The sequence below is a fragment of the Juglans microcarpa x Juglans regia genome, chromosome 4S (genome assembly GCF_004785595.1).
Source record: "Juglans microcarpa x Juglans regia isolate MS1-56 chromosome 4S, Jm3101_v1.0, whole genome shotgun sequence".
Classification (NCBI taxonomy): Eukaryota; Viridiplantae; Streptophyta; class Magnoliopsida; order Fagales; family Juglandaceae; genus Juglans; species Juglans microcarpa x Juglans regia.
The window spans coordinates 17,937,256-17,959,720 of NC_054601.1; the positions used below are offsets into that span (position 1 = coordinate 17,937,256).

General features: G+C 36.7%; 1 protein-coding gene across 1 annotated transcript in view; it reads right to left on the bottom strand.

Annotated features, from left to right (window-relative positions):
* LOC121262781 (peroxisome biogenesis protein 12) overlaps positions 1–21,479 on the bottom strand; it is a 30,065-nt gene extending 8,586 nt beyond the window's left edge. The window contains exons 1-7 of the mRNA XM_041165380.1: positions 21,320–21,479; positions 20,234–20,339; positions 18,165–18,313; positions 16,795–17,044; positions 15,609–15,718; positions 14,938–15,012; positions 6,369–6,455 (exon numbers count right to left, since the gene is read on the bottom strand). Of these exons, the coding sequence (XP_041021314.1) occupies positions 6,369–6,455; positions 14,938–15,012; positions 15,609–15,718; positions 16,795–17,044; positions 18,165–18,313; positions 20,234–20,339; positions 21,320–21,427 (885 nt within the window). The 5' untranslated portion in view covers positions 21,428–21,479. The remainder of the gene's footprint in view (positions 1–6,368; positions 6,456–14,937; positions 15,013–15,608; positions 15,719–16,794; positions 17,045–18,164; positions 18,314–20,233; positions 20,340–21,319) is intronic.
* Positions 21,480–22,465: the final 986 nt, after the last annotated feature.

Sequence of the window (22,465 nt, forward strand, 5' to 3'; positions counted from 1 at the left end):
CAGTGACACAGACCTAAGCATGCTCCACCATATGCCATGTTATGATATATGCGGTGATACGAACCTAAGTGTACTCCATCATATGCTATGCCATGATATATGCGGTGACACGGACCTAAGCGTGCTCCACCATATGTTATCCTATGATTATGCAGTGCCATGAACCTAAATGTGGTTCACCATTGGACCGATGCACATATGTTATGAGGGCCACCATACAAGTGAAAGACAAGATGGATATTTATGCATGAGTCATGTTAGAGGCATGGAGTCCATTCATACATCCATGTTATGTGTAATGCCATGATTATGCTTCAATTCCGCCTATGTTATTGAGGAATGTCCATATGCTATATGTATGTATGACTATGCATGAAAGTTTTCAAAGTCAAGCCTAATATCAACTTATGTTAAGTTTACAGTATGACGTGCTATTACTAAGGCCCCGTTTGGATAGTTTTTTTTTTTTTTTTTTTTTTTTGTCGATAAACAAATTTTTATTTATCAAAAGAGAGAGAGAATGCCCAAGTATACAGGACATATACATGAGCAAGTTTATGTCTAGCATAGAGATATAAGGAAATCATGAAAAAACCTGCCATGAAAATCAATTACAATCGACCAATAAAGTAAAGTATTGAAAAACAAAATTCTAAGCTCTTCCATTGATCTCTCTTGATTTTCAAAGCATCATGCGTTCCACTCCCTCCAAATGCACCACTATAGACAAATAGGTAACATCTTCCATATGGATGCAATTTGAGAGTTGCCCCTAATACCTCTCCAAGAGGCTAAAAAATCACATACCCTTTTCGACATCACCCACGCCAACCCCAACCATGCTAGCACTTCGGTCCATAAGGTCATAGCAATCTCACAATGTTGTAATAGATGGTCAATGGACTCACCGCTCTTCTTACACATGTAACACCAATTCATAGCTATAATGCCACATTTCCTTAGGTTATCTATAGTAAGAATCTTCCCCAAAGAGACTGTCCATACAAAAAAAAGGTACCTTTAGAGGTGCCTTTGTCTTCCAAATACTCTTCCATGAGAACGGGACTAAGTTGTGCATGTTTAAGGAATGATAGAAAGAACGGGCCGTAAAAACTCCCTTTTTAGAGGGATTCCAATATATATTGTCTTCACCTTCCCTCGACACACGAGTGGAGTACACAAGGAAAAAAAAGGCTAAAAGGTCATCCATCTCCCAATCTTGTGCATCTCTATGGAAAGTGAGGTTCCATTGGGAAGAGTCATTGGAAAAGAAAATTAAATCTGCAATAGATGTTTCTTTCCTTCTTGCTAAGCTATAAACTTGAGGATCAACATCCTTGAGTGCCCGATCACCACTCCATAAGTCATGCCAAAATTTTACATTAACTCCGTTGCCGACTTTGAAGCAAGTATGTGCTGCATAAATGTCCCACCCTCTTTTAATATGTTTCCAAAGCCCAACTCCATGAGGTCCACTCACCTCATTAGAACACCACCCTCCCCATGATTCCCCGTGCTTCAAAGCAATGACGGTTCGCCACAAGGCCTCCCATTCTTTGTGATATCTCCACAACCATTTGCAAGCAAGGCTTGGTTGAAATATCTCAAATTTCGTATACCCAAGCCTCCTTCTTTGATGGGGGAGCAAATTGTGGCCCATTTCACCAAGTGAAATTTAAACTCATCCTTGATCCCTCCCCAAAGGAAATCACATTGAATTTTCTCCATGCGATGAGCCACCTTAGCAGGGACCTGAAATAATGAGAGGAAGTATGTTGGTAAGTTAGAAAGAGTGCTTTTTATGAGAGTTACCCGGCCCCCTTTGGATAAGTACATCCTCTTCCAACCAGCTAGTTTTCTCTCCATTTTTTCTATTACATCATCCCATATAGATTTCGATTTGAACGCCACACCCAACGGAAGGCCGAGATATTTCATGGGCAACTGAGTTATCTTGCACTCCAAGATGGGTGCCAGACTCTCCACGTTGGGTACATGTCTCACTGGCACTACCTCTGATTTAGCCAAATTCACCTTCAAGCCTGACACGGCTTCAAAGCATAATAAAAGAGCTCTCAAAGCTCGAATTTGTTCATGTTTGGCCTCCCAAAAGATTAGTGTATCGTCAGCAAACAATAGATGAGAAATGTAACACACGAGCCTAGCGCGAAGCCTATTTTTTTTTTACATATTTTGGGTTAAGAATGTGAAAAATCCAGTTGAAACTTTTAAAATACTATTTTATGGGCAGAGAAAATTTAAGGAAGAGCCCATTTATTTTTTTATTCACTACATTTTTTTTTATGGACCATAAAGCCCAAGCCCGTGTTACCTTATTTTCAGATTCCACAATTCTACACAGTTTTACGTTGGTTTTATCCACTCCATGCACACACACGACTCTATTTCCATCTGCACGCACGTCTCCCTCATCTCTCTAGGGTTTTCACATCACATATATATACGCACACATTAGCCATGCATAGAGAACTGCCTTTGTTACGTTCGCTGCCGCTGCTAGCCACTCCTCCCCACACAAAAAGCAACCACGGCTCCTCCGCAGCACAACCCATTTCCACCATGCACCGCCCAGAACTCTCACTGTCCCCATACAAAAATCGACACAACCCACGCATAACTTCCTCTCGTTCACTGCCTCACCGCGTTTTCGGCTCTTTGCTCATCAACTTTGCCACCATAAACCTCCACCGCAAACCACCAACACCAAAAGATAGCCACTGCAGAACACTCCTCCGCCTTGGTCACATAAACCCACCCCAAGCCGTGCAGCTCCCCCAACCGCTGGCCAAGCCGTAACGCAACACGGTTTGATTCTCCATGACGCCACTACCCTGCCACACGAACTCACAGACAACAACTCCTCCTTGCAAACAGCGCACCACCCTCCAGGCTGTCCTCGCCGACACAGAAAGCCAACCAACATCGCCCAGCCGTTGAAGGAGGAACACACACGGCATACTCTGTTTTCCCACTCCCGAAACAAAGCAGTCCTTGCTCAAGTAGTTCCACTGAGCTCCTCCGCCGGCCTCTCCCTCTCCCTGTGCCCCTCTGTTTTTCTGCCACGTTGCACGACAAAAGCCACCGCACGTAGCTCCCGACCAGTCGCACGCCTTCTCACTGTCCCACGATGAGCTCTCTCCCCCTTCCGCATGCCATACTCTCTCCGTCTCTCACTCATACTTTCACCGTGTTTTTCTCTCTCACTCTCTCTCGCTTCCAGTGCTCCGCCGAGATCACCACCGCTACGTCGCTAAGCTTCTAGCCCCTCGCTGCGTCGCACGCTGCCGCATGATTCCTTCGTGAGTAAGCCCTTGCCATGCAAGTTATTTGTTTTACGTAGGTTTTTGTTGGTTTTCAAAGAATTGAAAGAAATTACATTAGTGCCCTTTTACTACAGGTTATATTAATGTGCTTTTAAATTTTTATTATGCATTAGTACACTCTTATATAATTATGATTACAAAAATCACTTAAGTATTTTAACATGTTATTAAGTAAAGATTTATTTTAAGAGTAAACAATATTGGAGTAATGTTTTTTTTACAATTTAGATATGATTTAGTCTATTTAAAAATAGTTATGGTTTATTTTAAAATATTTTGGGATAATTATATGATCTAGTATTAAACTTTATAGTTTGTTTTCAATAATAAATAGGTCAAACTTTTAAATGTTTTAGTCATAGTTATTAAATCAACATTGATGATTTTAGAAAGTGATGATTTATAATTTTAGGTTTTGAGGAATTAAATAGCTTATTTTAAAAATTTAGGATTAAATATCGAAATACGTGATTAATTGAAAATTTACGAGAATTACGTGGTTATTTTATAGATGACGCTTAAATTATTGTTCGACATTTTTTGAGAAAAATTCCGAAAAAACTAAGAAGTCCAGATAAGCGGGGTTCCTATGCTAGACTTTGCATTAAAATAAAATGAGCTGAAGTTGACTTTTTTGGAAAATATACATATTTGGTTATGAAAAGAAATTTGAACTACCTCAGTTATTTGTTCTGCATTATTCATGAAATTCTGTTTAAGAAGAATATATTTTCTGTCATGACTGGTACAGACATGAGCTTATTTTTTACATTTTGTTTCTGAACTTTGAAAAAGAGAGCGAATATGAAATTTTGTGTATAAGTTATGTTTTTGTGATCTGATTCAGTTCAGTACTCTGTGTTGATAAGATGTGGCACTTGAAAAACCTTTGGCATGACTTTCTGATTATGTTCTAACTCTGATTCTGATATGGTGATTCTGATTCTATTTTACTCTGATATGTGGCCCTGTCACGGGATATAATAGTGACATCTGGTCCTACCACGGGATATAATAGTGGATTTCTGTTCTGAGTGCAATTGCTTTGATATTCTTGGTGATTTATGTTCTGCTTGGCTTTCCGCAGGATGCACAACCCTACCACGGGGTTTAAATATGGTCTTTGTTCTGATATGTTCTGATAAGATGAAGATGTTCAGTCATGTTATGCCAAAGGAGTCTTTGAATATAAAGTTGGTTTTTGAATATGAAATGTTTGAAAAATAGCTCTGATTTTCTGATAATATGTATTTTTTTTTTAGATTTGCATATTGATACTGAAATGTTTTGTTTCTGCATTATGAACTCTGTGAAAATGTTCATGTTTACATACTAGTATATGTCCTCTGCTTACTGAGTCATTGATATAAAGTCGGTGAGATGATTATTTAAGCATAGTGGATTACTCATAGAATATTTATGAGAAGTGGCGGATTTTATTAAGAGATTTTGTAGTATTTTGATGACTTCATATTTTGGTGTCTATAAATATATTGATGAATTGTGAGTTTTAAGTTATAGGGAGTAACTCTTCAATCCCTGCGGGACCGGGGCGTTACAAGAAATGTTAAGCAAACTTGAACTTGCCTCTCCCTATGAACCCTCCCTCTACCGCCCCTGAAATCATCTTGTTGAAAGCTTCCATCACAAAAACAAAGAGAAAAGGAGAAAGAGGGTCTCCTTGTCGCAAACCTCAGGAGCTTTTGAAAAAACCTTTGGACGTACCATTCACCAATACAGAGAAACAGGCCGTAGAAATACAATGAAGGATCCAGGAACACCATTTAGAGCCAAAGCCGCATCTCTCCAACATATAAATTAAGAAACTCCAATTGACGTGAAAGTGTTTCATCTCCTCTCCTCTCATCTAATCTCATTTCATCATTACAACTTTCTCAAATTTTCACACAAAATATAATAAACAATTCAACTTTTTTAAATCTCAAAACAATAATAAGATTAAAAAATAATATTCTAACAATATTTTATTCAACTTTCAACTTTCAACTTTCATCTCATCTCAACTCATTATCCAAACGGCACCTAAGTCTTCGACTCATTTTTGTTTGCCTTTATGTTTTAACCACCCCAGGTGAGCATCTTTATGAGGACATAATTGCAAGATGGGACTTGGCCTAGGGAGAGGAGGCAAAGGCCTAGACAGTATATGACCTGCTAAGTTTCATGATTAAAGGTTGACTTTATTTATTTATGGAATCTCTTGTACCTAGTGCTTCATTAAGAAGAAAACTTTTAAGTCAAGGTTAGTAGCACATCAGTTCCCCGAGATTTTTTTTAAATGACTTCATTCATAACACTGGGGGAACAAGGCATTACACTTAAAAACATTACCCAAATTGCAGCAATGTGGAAGATGACCTCATTTGCATTTTGTGTTGCATTTCGAGGGAAAGGAATGGCTGGAATTTTGAAGATTGAGAATGCTCTCTGGAAAATCATAAAAGTTATTTTTTAAGATTTCATTTCTTTGGGTTATAGCTATAGATTTTAATGGACTCAATTTCCATGGTTTTCTTATATCTATCTCAAGTGCCTAAATAGATGCAATCTCTTGTATATTTCCTATGTCCTCAAGCTATGCCTATTTTCATATCAGTAAAATCTCTTTTAATCATTCTACCAAGTGTGGATCATCTACAGAGTTTGAAGTTTTTTTTTTTTAGAAATATTGTGGTGTGAAGGATTGCTTGGATATTATAGGATTTCAGGAGCAAATGTAGGTAAAGCAGGTGGTTAAAGTCATTCATAATCAAAGTTTCTTTGGATGGGGATTACGTGGCATTTCTCTTCCAGTAAAATGTACTGTTAAATTATTTGATTTTACTTCCAAATAAAAGAATAAAAATAATGGATCCAGTCTAAATTCTTATGTAGAATCACCTCAAACAATCTTTTTATAAGTAAAATCATCTTAAACAATTATATATATATATATATATATACTAATTAGATATATTAGACTTCTTACGAACATAATATTGCAGATGGGTAAACCACACTCACTTTGAAAAAGAACACTGCTGCAATCAACCCTGTTTGTGCATAATCAAGTGCAGTATACATACAACTGAGGAGTGCTCCTTGTAATGCCTGTATCAGGAAATATATATACATATAAAAAATGGAATCAACATTTAAAGTTTAAACAGTCAAAGAAGCATTTAAAGAGCCATTATTCATTAAAAAAGACTAAAGCATTTGAACAAATGGTAACATTGTGCCAACTAAAATGTCACATGTCATATAGATGAATATCATAATATTGATGTAAATGGTCCCCCTCCTCTCACCCACCCCTTCTCTCAACACAAATAATAACAAAAAAAAAAAAAAAAAGTAAAAGGGCAAAGCAAATAGGAGAATCATATCTAAAAGGGATTACAAATTCAATATTCCTCTTGCACATGCAACACCAATAAATCACCAGCATATTATCTGCAAATAATTGATGTGAGATAACTCCTTCCTGATTTTGGGCCACAACAGAGCAACATAAGAGAACCCTCAGACGTGTTGAGATCATTCTACTACGTACCACCACAACAATAACCAATAGCAAGTGTGAAGGGCTCCCCCATCACAATCCATGTGAGTTATCAGAGGAACTCTAACCACCAAGACAGAAAAGCACATTGTGGAGATACGTTGAGCTATCTAATTGCACTGCTTTCCCCAAAACCACGTCTCGATATATTTTTTCGACAAGTAAAATTATTATATATATTAATATCAATAGGAGTAACCAAGTACACCGAGTGTATACAAGGAAACACTTAGCCCATGCTAAGGAGCCCCTAATGACCAATAAACCCGTGAAAATTAGAAATCTATCCAAAATACACCAAGCCCGAATGGGAATAGAACACATCCCCATCCCCATCCCCATCCCCAACCCCTTGTTTCCTGTAAGACCAATACTCCACCTTAAACTCCCTCTACGAGGAGGACTTCATAATGCCCTATCCTTAGTCTTCCCTCGACTTGCACTACCTCACTTAGCGTCGTAGTTGATTGCCCAAGAAAGACACTTTAACTCCCTGCTTTTCTTAAATCTTGATTTGGTTTCAAGCGAGTGGCCTGCCTCAATCGCAGTGAGTAGTGTTGTAAATTGGTCTTCACATCCTTCATGTGAAATCCCCACACATTGCTGAATCTCGTTAACCTTATGCAAAACCCAATCTGATGATGAACCCGCTATATTGTTTATTGGAGAAAGAGAAACCAAGGGAACAACATTTTCCCCAGACACAATTCCCAACTGCACTCCCGACCCTAAACATTCCTCCTTACAAGGCACAAAAGACAAGCCCATAATTTCCTCCCCACCATTTCCTACATTCAAATCCCGAACATTCTCAACAGTTATATTGTTGATGTCCATTGTTGTCGTCACCGTTGGAGGTTCCTTCACCTCCAGCATAGGTGTCGTCGTTCCATCGACAAGAACATTACTTATAGGTGAGCCACCCCCCAACAAACCTTTCTGTGCCACATCTCAATATATACAGAAAAAAGCTCCAATTCACACGATTAAATGCCTTATTTGAGTCTAACTTGCATAGAATTAAATCAAGTATTTGTCTTCCCTTGAGCAAGACTTTTTTCTTTTGAAGTCCCAAAGGAATATGGGGATGAGAGATAACGTTTTCTTGGACCATCTTCAAGCTATTAATAAGGAATTGACAATGATTTTGTAAATACCACTCACAAAAAGCCCTTCCCCTCAATTTCTCACTTTCTCAAATTCTCTAGAAAAAAAACCGTAAGTTTGAGCCACCTTCTCCCACCCACCCAGCCCGTCACCTCTCTCTCTCTCTCTCTCTCTCTCTCTCTCTCTCTCTCTTTCTCTCTCTCTCTTCTCCCGCCTTGCGGCCAGCCCCCAACTCCCCCTCGCCATCCGACCTCACTGAGTCACTCACTCTCAGACCCACCGCGAGTCACGATCTCACTCTCATTGAGCTCAATAGTGCAACTGCCCATCGACATTGGTCCCATCACCATAGGTGCCTCTTCCATTCGCCACCGTAGTTGATTTTCATGTTTTGGTTGGTTGCTGATTTTTTGTATGCTTGTTTCCAGATTTGGCGTCTGCTACTGCTTCCTTCAAGATTTGGTTCCAGATTTTGGTTCACCACAGTAAGTCCTTCCACTACCCCTTGCCATTCTTGGTTTTTAGGTTTATTACATTATTGTGACTGTTTTTGCTTGCTGCTATGTTTAATGTTTTTGTTTCGAGGTTTTTTGTTTGCTGCTATGTTTTATGTTTTTGTTTCTTGTTTGGCACCCAGCAGTCTATGCAGATGACATGTTTATGTTTAAATTTGAATGTTGGGGCGGTTTTTGAATAAATTTGAGCTGGGGTGGGGCTGTTTTTGAGCTGGAGTGGGGTGTGGTGTCAAATAAATTTGAATGTTGGGGCTATTTTTGAATTTGCTGTTTTCGTATGATTAATCGTGCTCTTTCGTTTGTGTGTTGTGTTTTAGTTCTTAAATCATGAATGTTGAAGACACAAGCACTCCTACGTCCACCTCTGCATCTTTTCCAGAAGGACCACAACTACAACAACCTATCGAGCCTACCATAATCGAAGAATCTAGTGAACCATTAGACTCTTTGGTAGGCACTCCTACTAACTTCCGTTCTAGCCCCGCCCTCCACCCATTAGTAGAAACCCCAAGAATAGGTCTAAGATATGGGATCACTTCACGAGAGTGTATGATTGTAATCCCAATGAACCTACAGCAACTTGTAACCATTGTGGGAGGTTGTGGAAATGTCATCCCAAAAGGCAAGGCACTTCAACCATGAGAGAACACATCCACATTTGCCCTAAAAACCGCAAGAGTAATTTGGACAAGGGTCAATAATTCTTGGTCCCGGAGGCAAAAGTTGAAAGAGGGCAAGGGGAGAAGAATCTAGGGATGACCAAGTATAATAAAAAAAATATTAGGGCTGCCCTAGGATGGTGATAGTGGATGAGTTACCTTTTAGGGTTGTTGAGGCCAAGGGTTTCGAGACTACACTAAATCCCTTGATACTAGGTTTCCTATTCCGATTCGTTTTACAATAATGAGGGATTGTATGAAGCTATTCTTGAAAGAAAATGATAGCTTGAAAATGTTTTTTACAACCAAATAAAGAGTTTGTTTGACCATTGACCCTAAGAGTTCTATCCAAACCATTAATTACATGTGTGTCACGGTTCATTTTATTGATAGTAGTTGGAAGTTACATAAACAAATCATTTCATTTACACAGGTTAACGATCAGAAGGGGGAAACAATTGGGAAGGAGTTGGAGGGGTGTATGCTTGACTGAAGCATTGGCAAAATTCTTACAATTACGGTGGACAATGCTACCTCTAGCGACTCCGCTATAGATTGGTTGAGAACAAGGGAAATAGGAAGTAAGGAGTGTGTTGCAAATCACGAGTTTATTCACATGAGGTGTACTGCACACATTTTAAACCTTCTTGTGAGTGAAGGTTTAAAACATGTTGATGACTCAATCATAAGGGTCCACAATTTGATTAAGGCCTCGTTTGAATTCAAAACTCATCTCAACTTATCTCATCTCATCATTACAACTTTCTCAAATTCTCACACACAATATAATAAACATTTCAACTTTTTCAAATCCCAAAACAACTTTATCAAATTTCTATACAAAATATAATAAACAATTAAACTTTTATTCTACAATTCACAAGTCATCTCAACTCATCTCTGAATCCAAACCACTCCTAAATATGTGAAGTCTTCTCCCCAAAGACTTGCCACTTTCAAGTCTTGTATTGATAGGTCAAAAGTTTCATATTCTAGTTTCTTTTGTCTTGACGTGCCTACTAGATGGAACACGACTTATCTTATGTTGGACGTGGCTGAGAAGTATCAAAAAGCCTTCCAACTTCTGCTTGATGAGGATCCCTACTTATGTGTTTATTTGTCTGAGGATGGGCCTACAAAAAAGGGTTTAGGAGCTCTTGGGTTTGATGGTTGGGAGACCATCATAAACTTTACGAAGTTTCTTCATGTATTTTACAGTGTCACATTGCGTATTTCTGGTACATTATGTCACCTTGAATCTGCATTTTCAAGAGCTTATTAATTTTCATGCAAACTTGAATTGTTTTTGTGACAATAGTAATCGACGCTTCAGTTCAATGGCTTTTAGAATGAAAACAAAGTATGATAAATATTTGGGAGAGGGGGGGGGGGGGATCTTCAAAAGATAAACAGATTGTTGTTTATTGCTGCCATTCTTAATCCACAATACAAATTGGTTACTTAAGCATATTGATTCAATCAAACGTTGGGCCATGAGGGGGGTGAGGAATTTGTTGAACTCCTGAAGAGGGATATGGAGATCTTTTATGAACAGTATGGTACGTTTGGTGGTGGGTCTAAGTCAACTATGTCTCACCCTCGTAATGAGGGTAGTACATCAATGGGGAGTAGCTGTACAATTGATCCCTTTGCTTTTTTGAGAAACTTCCATAGAGCGAAAATCAGCAACCTTAATAGACTGTAAGTCTAGAACGGTATTTGTTGGACAATGTTGAGGTTCCGACGGAGAGTTCTAACATTTTAATTTGGTGGAGGGTCAACTCCACCAAATATTTGGTTCTTGCTCTAATGACAAGAAATATCTTGGCCATTCCAATCACCACTGTAGCACATCTGAATCAGCATTTAGCACATGAGGCCATGTCCTGGATCTGCTTCATTGTTCTTTGGCTCCTAGAACTGTAGAGGCTCTTGTGCATGTGTAAAAATGGTTGAAGTCCACTCATATATGCTTGAGTCAAAATTATTCGGATACAATTGATGATGCAGACAACTATAAGTTAGACTAAGGTAATATATTTAGAGATTTTTTTTAGTTTCTATATATCTTGATTTTTTCATTTTGTGATACTAATTTCTTATATTTTAACATCTTAATGTAGAATTAACCACCTATATGGCGAGTATACTACATGAAGATGATTGAGGATTTGTGAAATTTTGTAACTGTTGTTTGTTCAATTTTGTTTCATTATTTTTATAAATTTATGTGGACCTATCTTATTTCCTTACTAATATTGTGCTCTTTTCTTCAAGCACAACTTGAAATGGCACTCAAAGTTTTTTTTTTTATATAGGTAATACAATATTTTATTCCAAGTAAATAGGCATAGCCCAAGTACACAAAAAGTATACAAGATAATACACCTAAATACAAACTAAAGCAAAATAGCACACGAAGTTTGGTTTTCTTTTGTTGGAAATTTTGAATGGGAACATTTAATTTGGTTTTCTTTTGTTGGAAATTTGGAATGGGAACTTATTTCTTTTGTTTTTGGTTTTCTTTTGTTGTTGGAATGACCCAATGCGAACTAGGTTGTGTTACAGCAGTGTGTTGTTGGGTTGGTAATTGGTTGATCTTAGAAAATGTTGGTTTGTTGTTGTAGTTGGGAAGAGAAAACTGAATTATTGCTGCTGGTTGTGTTTCAGCAGTGTGTTGTTGGGTTGGTAATTGGTTGATCTTAGAAAATGTTGGTTTGTTGTTGTAGTTGGGAAGAGAAAACTGAATTATTGCTGCTGGTTGTGTTTCGGCAGTGTGTTGTAGGGTTGGTAATTGGTTGATCTTAGAAAATGTTGGTTTGCTGTTGTAGTAGTTGGGAAGAAAAAACCGAATTATTGCTGCTGGTTGTGTTCAGCAGTGTGTTGTTGGGTTGGTAATTGGATGATGGATGATGGATGATGGGTAGGTTGGATAATTTGTAGGGCTGGTTGTGTTTTGGCACAACTTTGAATGGGAAGAAGCCCCCAATATTTTGTATTGTTTGTTGTTGGAATGAGAACATGTAATTGATTTTAATTTGTGTTGTGGGTTGTTGTAGTAGTTGGGAACAGGTAACAATTTTTGGTGACAGGCTGTGTTTCAGCAGTTTTGGACCTTTGGTTATGCAACTTATGTTTTAGTTTTGGCTTCTATTAAATCAGCAGTGAATTTTTTTTTTATGTTTTAGTTTTGGCTTGTAAGTTGTAGTAAATCAGTATTGATTTTGGTAATGTTTTTTTTAAACTTGTAGTCAATGATATAGTTTTGTGTTTTGGATATGTTTTCAGTAAAACTGAAGTCAGTGAATGATTTACTTGCAGTGAATGATTTAGTTTTAGTTTTAAATTTTTGAAAAAATAGAGATTTGAAAGCCCACAAAAAATTCTTTTTTAAAAAATGGGCTAAATATGAAGCTAAAAAAAATACACAAAAAAAGCTCTAACTCCTCTCTGACAAGTTGGATCGGAGGATACACATGTCGGAGTCGAAGCTAGGGAATTCCGACTCCAACTTGGTCGGTGCTCAGCCCTAATTGTGAGCTGGTCAGGACCTTGTGGGATGGTTGTTTTCCAGGAATAGGACTATCATGGGTCATGCCTCGTAGTCTAGTGGATTTTCTAACAAACTGGAGAGGACTCCAAGGCAATCCACAAGTGGCAACAATATGGAAGATGGCCCCTCTAGGCCCCTCTAGGCTCTATGTATGTGTTGGTGCATTTGACGGGAGAGATGATAGGAGCTTCGAGGATTGCAAGAGGACACTAGAAGAGCTTAAAGTTTTCTCCTTTAAAACCTTGCTCGTATGGGTGGGTCATTGATTTTAATGGACTTAATGTCCATAATTTTCTACTTTAGTTTGTAAACCCTAGTTAGGTACTTCTCATGTATTCATCTTGTGTAGTTGGGCTATGCCTCCTTTTCCTATGAATAAAATTTCTTGATTACCTAGCAAAACAAAGTTTGGTGGAACTTAATTTGGGGTAGTAGTTGGGGATCCCCACCCTCTATCTACCGTTTTGAATGTTTAATGATGTTAGTTGCTTGCTTAGGAAAAAAATGATGAGAGGGAGTAAACACCAGTCACAAGACTTCATAGGTCTAGAATATTTGATGTCCGCAATCCTACCTTTTTTAAAAAAAGGGCAATCAATGTTGCATTAAGGCTTTTAAAAAAGAGTAATGCTAGGTACAAGCCTTAAATAGACAAGTCCTATACAAGCCCTTTGTAAAAAAGTGGGTTCCACTAATAAAGAATATTTACACTTTTTTACGTAGGGTCCACTTTTTTACAAGGGCTTGTATGAGGATTGTCTATTTGGGGCTTGTACAAATCATTTCTCTTTAAAAAATCTTCCCTTCTTATCGAAGTCATGAACATTCTCATGAGCTGTCTTTTACCACCTTCCGACATGCTTGGAAAAAAGCCATGTATTATCCCTTGGATCCTAGGGCTTTATCACCTTTATTTCTTCTAATACTGCTTGGACTTCAATTTTTCTCCAATGGCCCTTCCAACCAACTTGCGTCGTTTGCTCCCAACAAAGGCAAGCCAGCGAACTTTGGTCTCCAGCTGAATTGTTCAATGTACAATTTCTTGTAAAACTGTATTATGTGATCATTAATCTCTTGATGGTTGGAACTTTCTATGTCATTAACATTCAAGGACTCTATAGCATTGCTTTGCGGGTGTTAATTGGCATCTAGTGGAAAAGTTTGCACACGCGTCACCCTCTTGCAATCATAATGTACTTGAATTCAGTTTCCAACAAATATCCTCTATAAAAGTAAGTACTCCAACTCACCTAATGAAGTCATTCCTCCCTTTTTCTTCAGCATCTAACACCTGTTCGCTTCAATAGCTCCTAAGTAATTAGTTTATGTATAAGGGCGGCTTTTTCTCACCATGTTGTGAAACACTTGCTCATTCCAAACTTTCAAGTCGGCTTTCAGAGATTTCAGTTTACAGTCCAGAACCTAACTTGGGGGATCCTTGAAAACAGTGTGAAATCCATCATGCTTTCACCCTCTCCACAAAACCTTCTGACTTCAACCACATATTTTGAAAAGTTCTTATGGCTCTTATGAAAGTGCACAATCCCGGACAGGAATCAAAGAGAGGGTTGGACTTGGGCTATGCATATTTTTATTATTAATAAAATTGACATTTACATATCACAAAAAAATAAATTAGATTAAAAAAAAAAACTAGTATCTTTACATATATATGCTCAAAATTTCAATGTTTACTTCATACAACCTAGAAGTCAAGCACGAGTGCAACTATATATTTATGTTTTACGGGTAACTTGCCTTGTACTGGGCAGTAATAAAGCATGCTAAGAAAAATTTTGAAAAATAAAAATGCATGTATAATTGATTCTTTTGCATAGAATCTCCACATCCAAATTCATTCACACATGATAGAAAATGATAAAAAGCTTTTCACATAATTATCGCCCTGACTGACAGATCAGCACAACTAATCATTTACATACTGACACGTCAGAACAGAAGGCACATTCAACTGTTCATAGCCATTGCAAAGCATGCACATGATCCTTTAAAATGCCATAATCTTTCATGTGGAAATGATTAGGTGGTCATTACTTGTATATATGTAAAATGACAAATTAATAAGCCACAATTCAAATTTTACATTGCACTAAATAATTAGTATTTCTATCTTCTGCAAATATATAATCAAAATAAATAGAATATCCAACAAACTAATAAAATTAGATTATACCTTCAGCCATGGTGGGCCACGAAGTCTTTCACGTTCATGGCTTCTTATCTTTGAAATTCTGGAATTAGTATCCATCTACCTTGACATCAAGAAAGCCAACTCATGAGCATTGAGAAACCAAAAACACTGAAGTGCAACTTCATTACTTGAATACAGAAGTTCAAAAACAAAAAACATGTGTATTTGGACCTTAGGTAAGTAAAGTGCAACTTCTTAAAACACGGGTTGGCAATTCAAACTCAATCCAAATGACAGGCTAGTATAGAGTGGTTCCCCGATAGAAAAAGATTCTCCACACATATCTGGCCCTTGACCTTGTCAGTAAATAAACATATCTGCCCCCAGGCCTTGTCATTAAATAATTCTTCAACATGACTTACTCAACAAGATTTAATAGTTTATTATTATTATACAATGTTCAAAAAGACTAATAGTTTGGCATGCTTGATAAGGTGGAAGAGGACTAATGATCAGATGGTTAAGCGACTGAATTTCTAAGAAACGTAAAGACAATCTATATAAGCATAGAAAGAGTGAAACAAGCATAGACTTGTCACCTATATATAGCCAATAGCAATATGCATGATCAACTTGTCAGAAAATCGACTGCTAATATAAACTGACTCTACCAGCCACTAAATATTCCAAAAGAAACTCTTGCTAAATTATACCAGCTCTTGTCCTGTAGCTCGACAAACATGAATCCCCAGTGCATGCAGTCCAACGGAATAGAATCCAGTAGCATCCAACAAATATAACAGCTGATAAGCAAATGATGCTCCTACATTGTAACAAACAAAATAAATCTTAGATGGATCCATATACCACCCATTCCCAGAGGAATTGTTAGATACAACTAATGGAACTGGATCACTTAAAGCACATCTGCATATAGCCTCACCTATTGAATATGCTACAGCACTATTCCTTTGGACATGAGAGTTTATCCAGTAGCTTAAGGGAAAATATTGCCTAACTATACACACACAATGCATCAAACAAATAATTTCCTGCATATAAAAAAAAATTAAATAATAATAATAATTTCGTGCATATACATCTACTTCATCAAATACTGGTTTTTTGCATGCAACATGACCCAATTAGCTTGCTTTTGAGTGGGAGACTGAGTCTATTCATTAAAGAATCAGAATGCAAACTTGTCAGCTTTCATGGAGAATTTTTCAAAATGATTAAATGCTAAAAGTGACACCTGAAAGATAATTTTAGAAAACAACAGGCAAAAACGAGAATAAAATACTAAAAGATGCATAACTAAGCCATGAGCACAAACTTCAGTTCCCTCATCTAACACCACCAAGTCGTCACACTGGGGAATGTTACAAATCAAAGATTTAGAAAACAATATAGTCAAAGTAACAATATATTTCCCCATATAACACACAAAAGTTATACTTCTATGCACAGACATAAAAAACGGAAGTAGATGGGAGGCACCCAGATGGATAACGGAATGAAGTAGGAGGCTGCAATTAAAAATCCAACCAATGCTCTTTGTGCTTCTATGAAAGAACTATGTGATTCACTCCTATCCTTGGCCTCAGGGAGCAATCAGCAGCACAGAAAATAATTTTTTTATTGTTAAACAAAATTTTATTGATAATAGGGATAGGCAATAGCCCAAGTACACAGAACATATACAAGAGCATCACCTATGTTTGATGAAGCGCAGAATAAATTAATCAAACATCATAAAGGAGCTACCGTTTGCTAGAAATCCACAAGCAACGAAAGAGAGCTAAAAAAATGGGATCGTATAATCCAAAAGAAAAAAGAATGAACAAGCAGCATTGGGTTGCAAATAAAGAATCAGAACTAATTGAAACAAATGCATACCTTCACTACTAGCATGTAACCACGGATAGCATGCGCCTATAATTTTGTGAATTCTTGTCATCATACGTGTTCTAATCGACACATCTCTATCCAAATTTCCTCTTGAAACAGGAGAAACTTCCCCTCCATCAATATAGTCAGTACCATCAAATCTTTCATCACCATGACCCCATAAACTAGCTTGAAGCCTGGCTTCCCTTTCTTTATTATATATTGAATATAACTTTGACTTCAAATAAGGAAATACAGCCTGCACATATACATATTCACATCATAAATCACTACCCTTCATCTTGCTAGAGCTCTGAGTGACAAGAAATTGATAAACCATAAGAAACAGTGATTGAGATACTGTTTTTAGTAGTTCACCAATATCGTTTGCCTAGATATTTTTCTTTCATGGAAATCAAGAAATAAAATGATTGATGATATCTTCTGCAAGCGCGAAGTCAAATACGAAAAATAATTTGGAAAAATAAATAGCAAACATGATTTCATGATAGAGAATTGAATTCCTAGAGAAAAATAAAACAAAAAATAAAAAGATGATAATTTGGATGGATAAGGGCTAGAGAAAGGGGATGTTTGATATTTTGTAGGACCTTCTAAGCTAACACACATAATTCATGGAAGAGTTGAATTATCAACCATAGTCTCCGGGCTCCCTTGTTATACGAGAAGATTGTAGGAAATGACAACCTTATTACGAATTCAAAATAGAAATACCTAATAGAAACTTTGGCATGCTACCAAAGATGTGCATATACACGAATAAGCATTTATGGAGCCAAGCCCAGAACAAATACATGGATAGCTATACAGACATTATAACATACATAACCAAACCTATCTATGGGTCTATGATGTTCATGCAAAAGCGCCCAAGTTTGTTGAAGAGAAGCTGGAGTAAAGTCTCTGCATAACAGTTTATCTCAACAACACTTTTTTTTTTTTTGGGGGGGGGGGGGGTTCAGCTTTACAAAAGCCTAAGAGATGCATGTAGTTGATTGTCGAATGAGGTGTGCACCAAGGACTGGAGTTAAAAGGATTTTTCTTTTTATCGGTAAACAAAATTTTATGATCATAAGAATAGGGTGATTAATTAGAGAAGGAGAGGAGAGGAGGAAGCTCATCATCGGTGTGAGCTTTGAGCTTAAGCTGATGAGTTTCACCACTATTCTCCTCTAGTTAGCAGTTTATTAACGACTAACTCAGACAGACAATAGAAAACAGAGACAACAAAACCACAAGTACTTAACTAGTCACACCACAACTTCAGTCACTAATGGCTGCGGTATGAATATAAATGTTTACTAGAGTCGAAAACTAATGAAAGGAAGCAGATAGATAAAGAAGGCAGATGATTGTACCAGAAACACAACTGAAAGGACCTTTTGACGCTTTTCTAACCCAGAGTGATGAATCCCGTCACCTGAGCTCGATTGAGCATCATCTTTCTTGGCTTGTATCTTCACAGCTCTCCTTCGTAAGCCATATAGAGATTCAGAGAAGGACGCATCTGAAGATGATTAGTGAAAAAATGCAATGAGTCTCAAGTAACGATTTTCGGCCACTTTATAACAGATTAAGAAGTATGCCACATCAGTATGAGTACTTGAGATGGAAAATGAGAAAATGGTTACCAATTACTATAATATGGATCTTAGGACCAAAACTTGAAGTCTTGCATAACTTGACTTCATTACACTAAGAATCTTGCATTACATGGAATTGCCATCAGTAGTAGTTCTTTCTCTATTTCTTATTATTTGGCCCTTTTGGTAAGAAGGGCAGCTTATGAAACTAAATTGAGCTTTAATATGCCCTCATTTTCACAGAAACACCTCTTGCTCCATCTTACTACACTATATTTTAATGCTAATGCTGAATACATAGTACCATCAACGCTCATCCAAACTCCAAACATGCAGAACCATCAACTCAAACTTCACCTTCTTTTAGTAGGCTCATAGTGCATTCTTACAATATGTACAGCCACCATTATGTCCATTAAGCACTGAAGAAAATTTACATAGGTGATAGTTGCTTACATAATACCACAACAAATGAAGGAAACCAAACAAACTGCCATAACAACATTCTATTTTTTTATGGTTAAATGGCGATAATATGTTAGAAAAGAAGTAGTAGGTCCCTCATATCCCTCAAGCCCTCAAATTGTAACTTCAGGTGGGCTGTAATATAAGGCTTTTATACAACATCTCAAAGACATACCAACTTAGCCAGATATAATTCAACATATATTAGACAATTTGCAAGTAAAATATCGACAAAAAGTTTCAAATAGTTCCTGATTTTTTTTATCGATAAACAAAAATTTTATTGATCATGAAATAGACAAGAGCCCGAGTATATGGGACAAATACAAGAGTGTCGCCTATGCGTACTAGTTTAGCGATACAAGAAAGTCATGAAAAGACATGCCGTAAATCAATTACATTCGACCAATGAAGTAACATAGTGAAAAATAAGCTTCTAAGCTCATCCATTAACTGTTCTTGATTTTCAAAGCTTCTTGCATTCCTCTCCCTCCAAATACACCACTATAGACATATTGGGACCATCTTCCACACTGTTGCAATCTGAGAGTTGCCCCAGATGCCTCGTCAAGAAGCTAGGAGATCGATTAAGGCCTCGTTCACTTTCACAAAACTTTTCATCTCATCTCATCTCATCTAACCATTACAACTTTCCCAAATTCTGACACAAAATAAAATAAACAATTCAACTTTTTCAAATCTCAAAACAAAAATAATATTAAAAAAATATATTCTAACAATATTTTATTCAACTTTCAACTATTATCTCATTTCATCTGCGAAAACAACCGAGGCCTAAAATAGTTCCAGATGTTGCTTTCACCCCCATCTAACCTCCAATGGTATTACAAACTTCATAAACTCCTCAACCCTAGTGGATATCTTGCTCTCCTCTATCTATCAGTCCTCGATCTCAAAAAGAGTGATCATTTCTTTATTTTTTATTTCCAGGTTCACAAGCACCTCGTGATGAACATAGCTTCTACTCCAATCTTGAAGCAAGAAGGAATAATTCATAGAGAGATGCATGTCAACAAGAAAAAAGGAAGGGGGAAGCAAGACCATTTTGGTTCTGGCGGAGATAGACAAACAAAGACAGAGGGAGAGAGTTGAATGAGAAATTGAGTACAAGGGTGGGAGATTTTATGTCAAGAGCCTAAGATTTTATGCAAGGCAGTTGCCTACACTCTCAAGGTGAGCACCTCAATAAAAACCTCTCCTTGAGGCTTCAATGGTGCCTTGTTTCTACCTTGCCTTGCCCAAGCACCTATGCTAGCATGACTCGCCTCTGACAACATTTATCAACAAAAAGCAATAATAGGGAAGGTTTAAGCACAAAAGGAGGGGAGGGGTGAGTGGAGGAACACAAAGAAAGAAACCTGTTGTTCGTAAACTATGAGTTTCAAGAACCAGCATCAGCAAAGCATAAAATTCATCTTCATAGTCTAACACCCTGTGGAGAAAGGGTCTTCTTAAGGCCAATACCTGTAGAATCATGAATAAGCCATTCAGTCTGTAAAGTAAAAAAATAACCAATTAACATTGAGTTGGGCATTTGAAAGGCTTAAGAGCTGCTGAAAAAACCATTATGGTTACCGCGGTCTTGTACTTGCTCTATAACAGCTGATAAGTTGAGAAGTAAACATGCTAATTGGCAACAACCAAGTGCAGACGCACGCAAGGTCTAATAGCATATTTTTCACATTATTAGGAAGAAAAGCTTACAACAAAGACAGAAGACAACCCAGAGAAAACAAAAAAGCATAGCATACATATTTAATTTCTTTACACAGATTCTACACAGTTTAAAATTTTCCCCGAGCAGCATCAAGATTTTAATGGTTTTATATAATTAAATTGCCTCTTGCATACTTCATGTCGGCAATGCCTACTTTTCCATTATGAATAAAATCTTTTACTTATAAAAAAGATATAACCTAAAAGGATTCCCTCAAAGACATTACCATTTTTATTTCAACAAGAGGACCGGCACAGGCATGAAGAAAAGGAATTCCTTTCCCTAACTAACTACTCTCTACGTCGTCAAGAAACCAAATCGAGTATTGTTTTATTGTCTAGTGAGAGCTAAAGAAGTATAAACTAAAAGGCAATATTGCGCAACAAGAAATGTAAACCACCTTAAAGTTATCCAACAAGCACGCTATGAAATGAGATTAGCAGCCTTCTGAAAGCAAAACATGCCTTGAATTGGCCCAGAAAGAAAAAGAAAACAGTTAAATTTTGAGGGTGTTTACGTTTTACCCATTTCTCAGCAACACATTCTAGTCCCAAAGGCCACATGGCCTAAAACAAGAAGTTGAAATTCATACCCATATGTGGAACACAAATGACAAAACACGAACAGCGGGGTGAACAGTAAAAAGTTAGCTGCTTCATATGAATCGCGTAAAACACCGCCCGTGGCTGTATAGATGCTCAAAAGGAACGGAAGTAATACAACTTACGCCGAAAGAATAGGTAAGAGCGGCGCGCAGGCTGGCGGGGAGCTGCTGAGCCGCTGCCATCTCAAAGAAAGTGGGCCGAGTCCCTTGTCCTCCTACCTGAAACAACATCCTCCCTCTCTCTCCCTCTTTCGTTCTCTCGCTGTTGCTATGTTTTGTACTTCCGCTTCGGTTACTGATCCTATTGAAATGATAAGAGATTTTGGTTTTGGATTATTCTTTTTCTTTTCTTCCCCTTCTTTCCTTTTTTTTTTTTTTTTTTTTTTCTTCTTTTCTTTTTGTTCTTCTTTTTGTTCTTCTTTTGAAGCGAAAAATACGCAGAAGTTAGAAAAATGATATTTTGATTCTGGTTGGTTTGGTCAAGAAAAATTTGAAGGGCATATTTGAGAATCAATTATTTTCAAATATTATCAGCCTATTTAATTATTATTTATAAATTATTTTACTATAATTTACAGATTATCTGATATATTCTTAGCTTACACAAATAAGATAATATGTGAAATTTGTGAATTATAATAAGATAATTTGTAAATAATAATAAAATGATTTGAGTTTAGATTTTTATGCAGTTTTGAAAAATGAGAGAAAAAAATTAAATAAAAAAATTATAAAGTTAAAATAGGGTTAAAATATTATTTTTTTAATATTATTTTTGTTTTGAATTTTGAAAAAATTAAATTATTTTTTTTGTTCTGTTTAAAAGTTTAGAAAAATTGTAATGATTAGATAATAATTAAATAAAAAATTTAAAAATTTAAAATTGAAAAATGTTAGTGTTTGAATGGTATTCAAATGTTGATATGAGATAGGATGAGATGGTCTGAAAGGTTTGTAAAACCAAACCAGGCCTTAGCATTGAAGCCTAAGAATTTTTTTCAGATTTACTTTTGAAAAATGAGAAAAAAGTTTTGAGTAATTTTTTAAAAATTAAATATTATATTTAAGTCTCTAAAAGTGAATAGTTATAGTTAAAACAACTTATTGAATTTAACTTCTTAAGAGTATTTTTGTTTTGAGATATTTAAAGATATATTATTTTTTATGTTTGAATAATGATTGGATAAAAGGTTCAAATAATTTTATTTTTTTAGACTTAAAATGTTTGATTAAAAAAAAAATTGAAACTTTTTGAGAAATTTTGTTAAA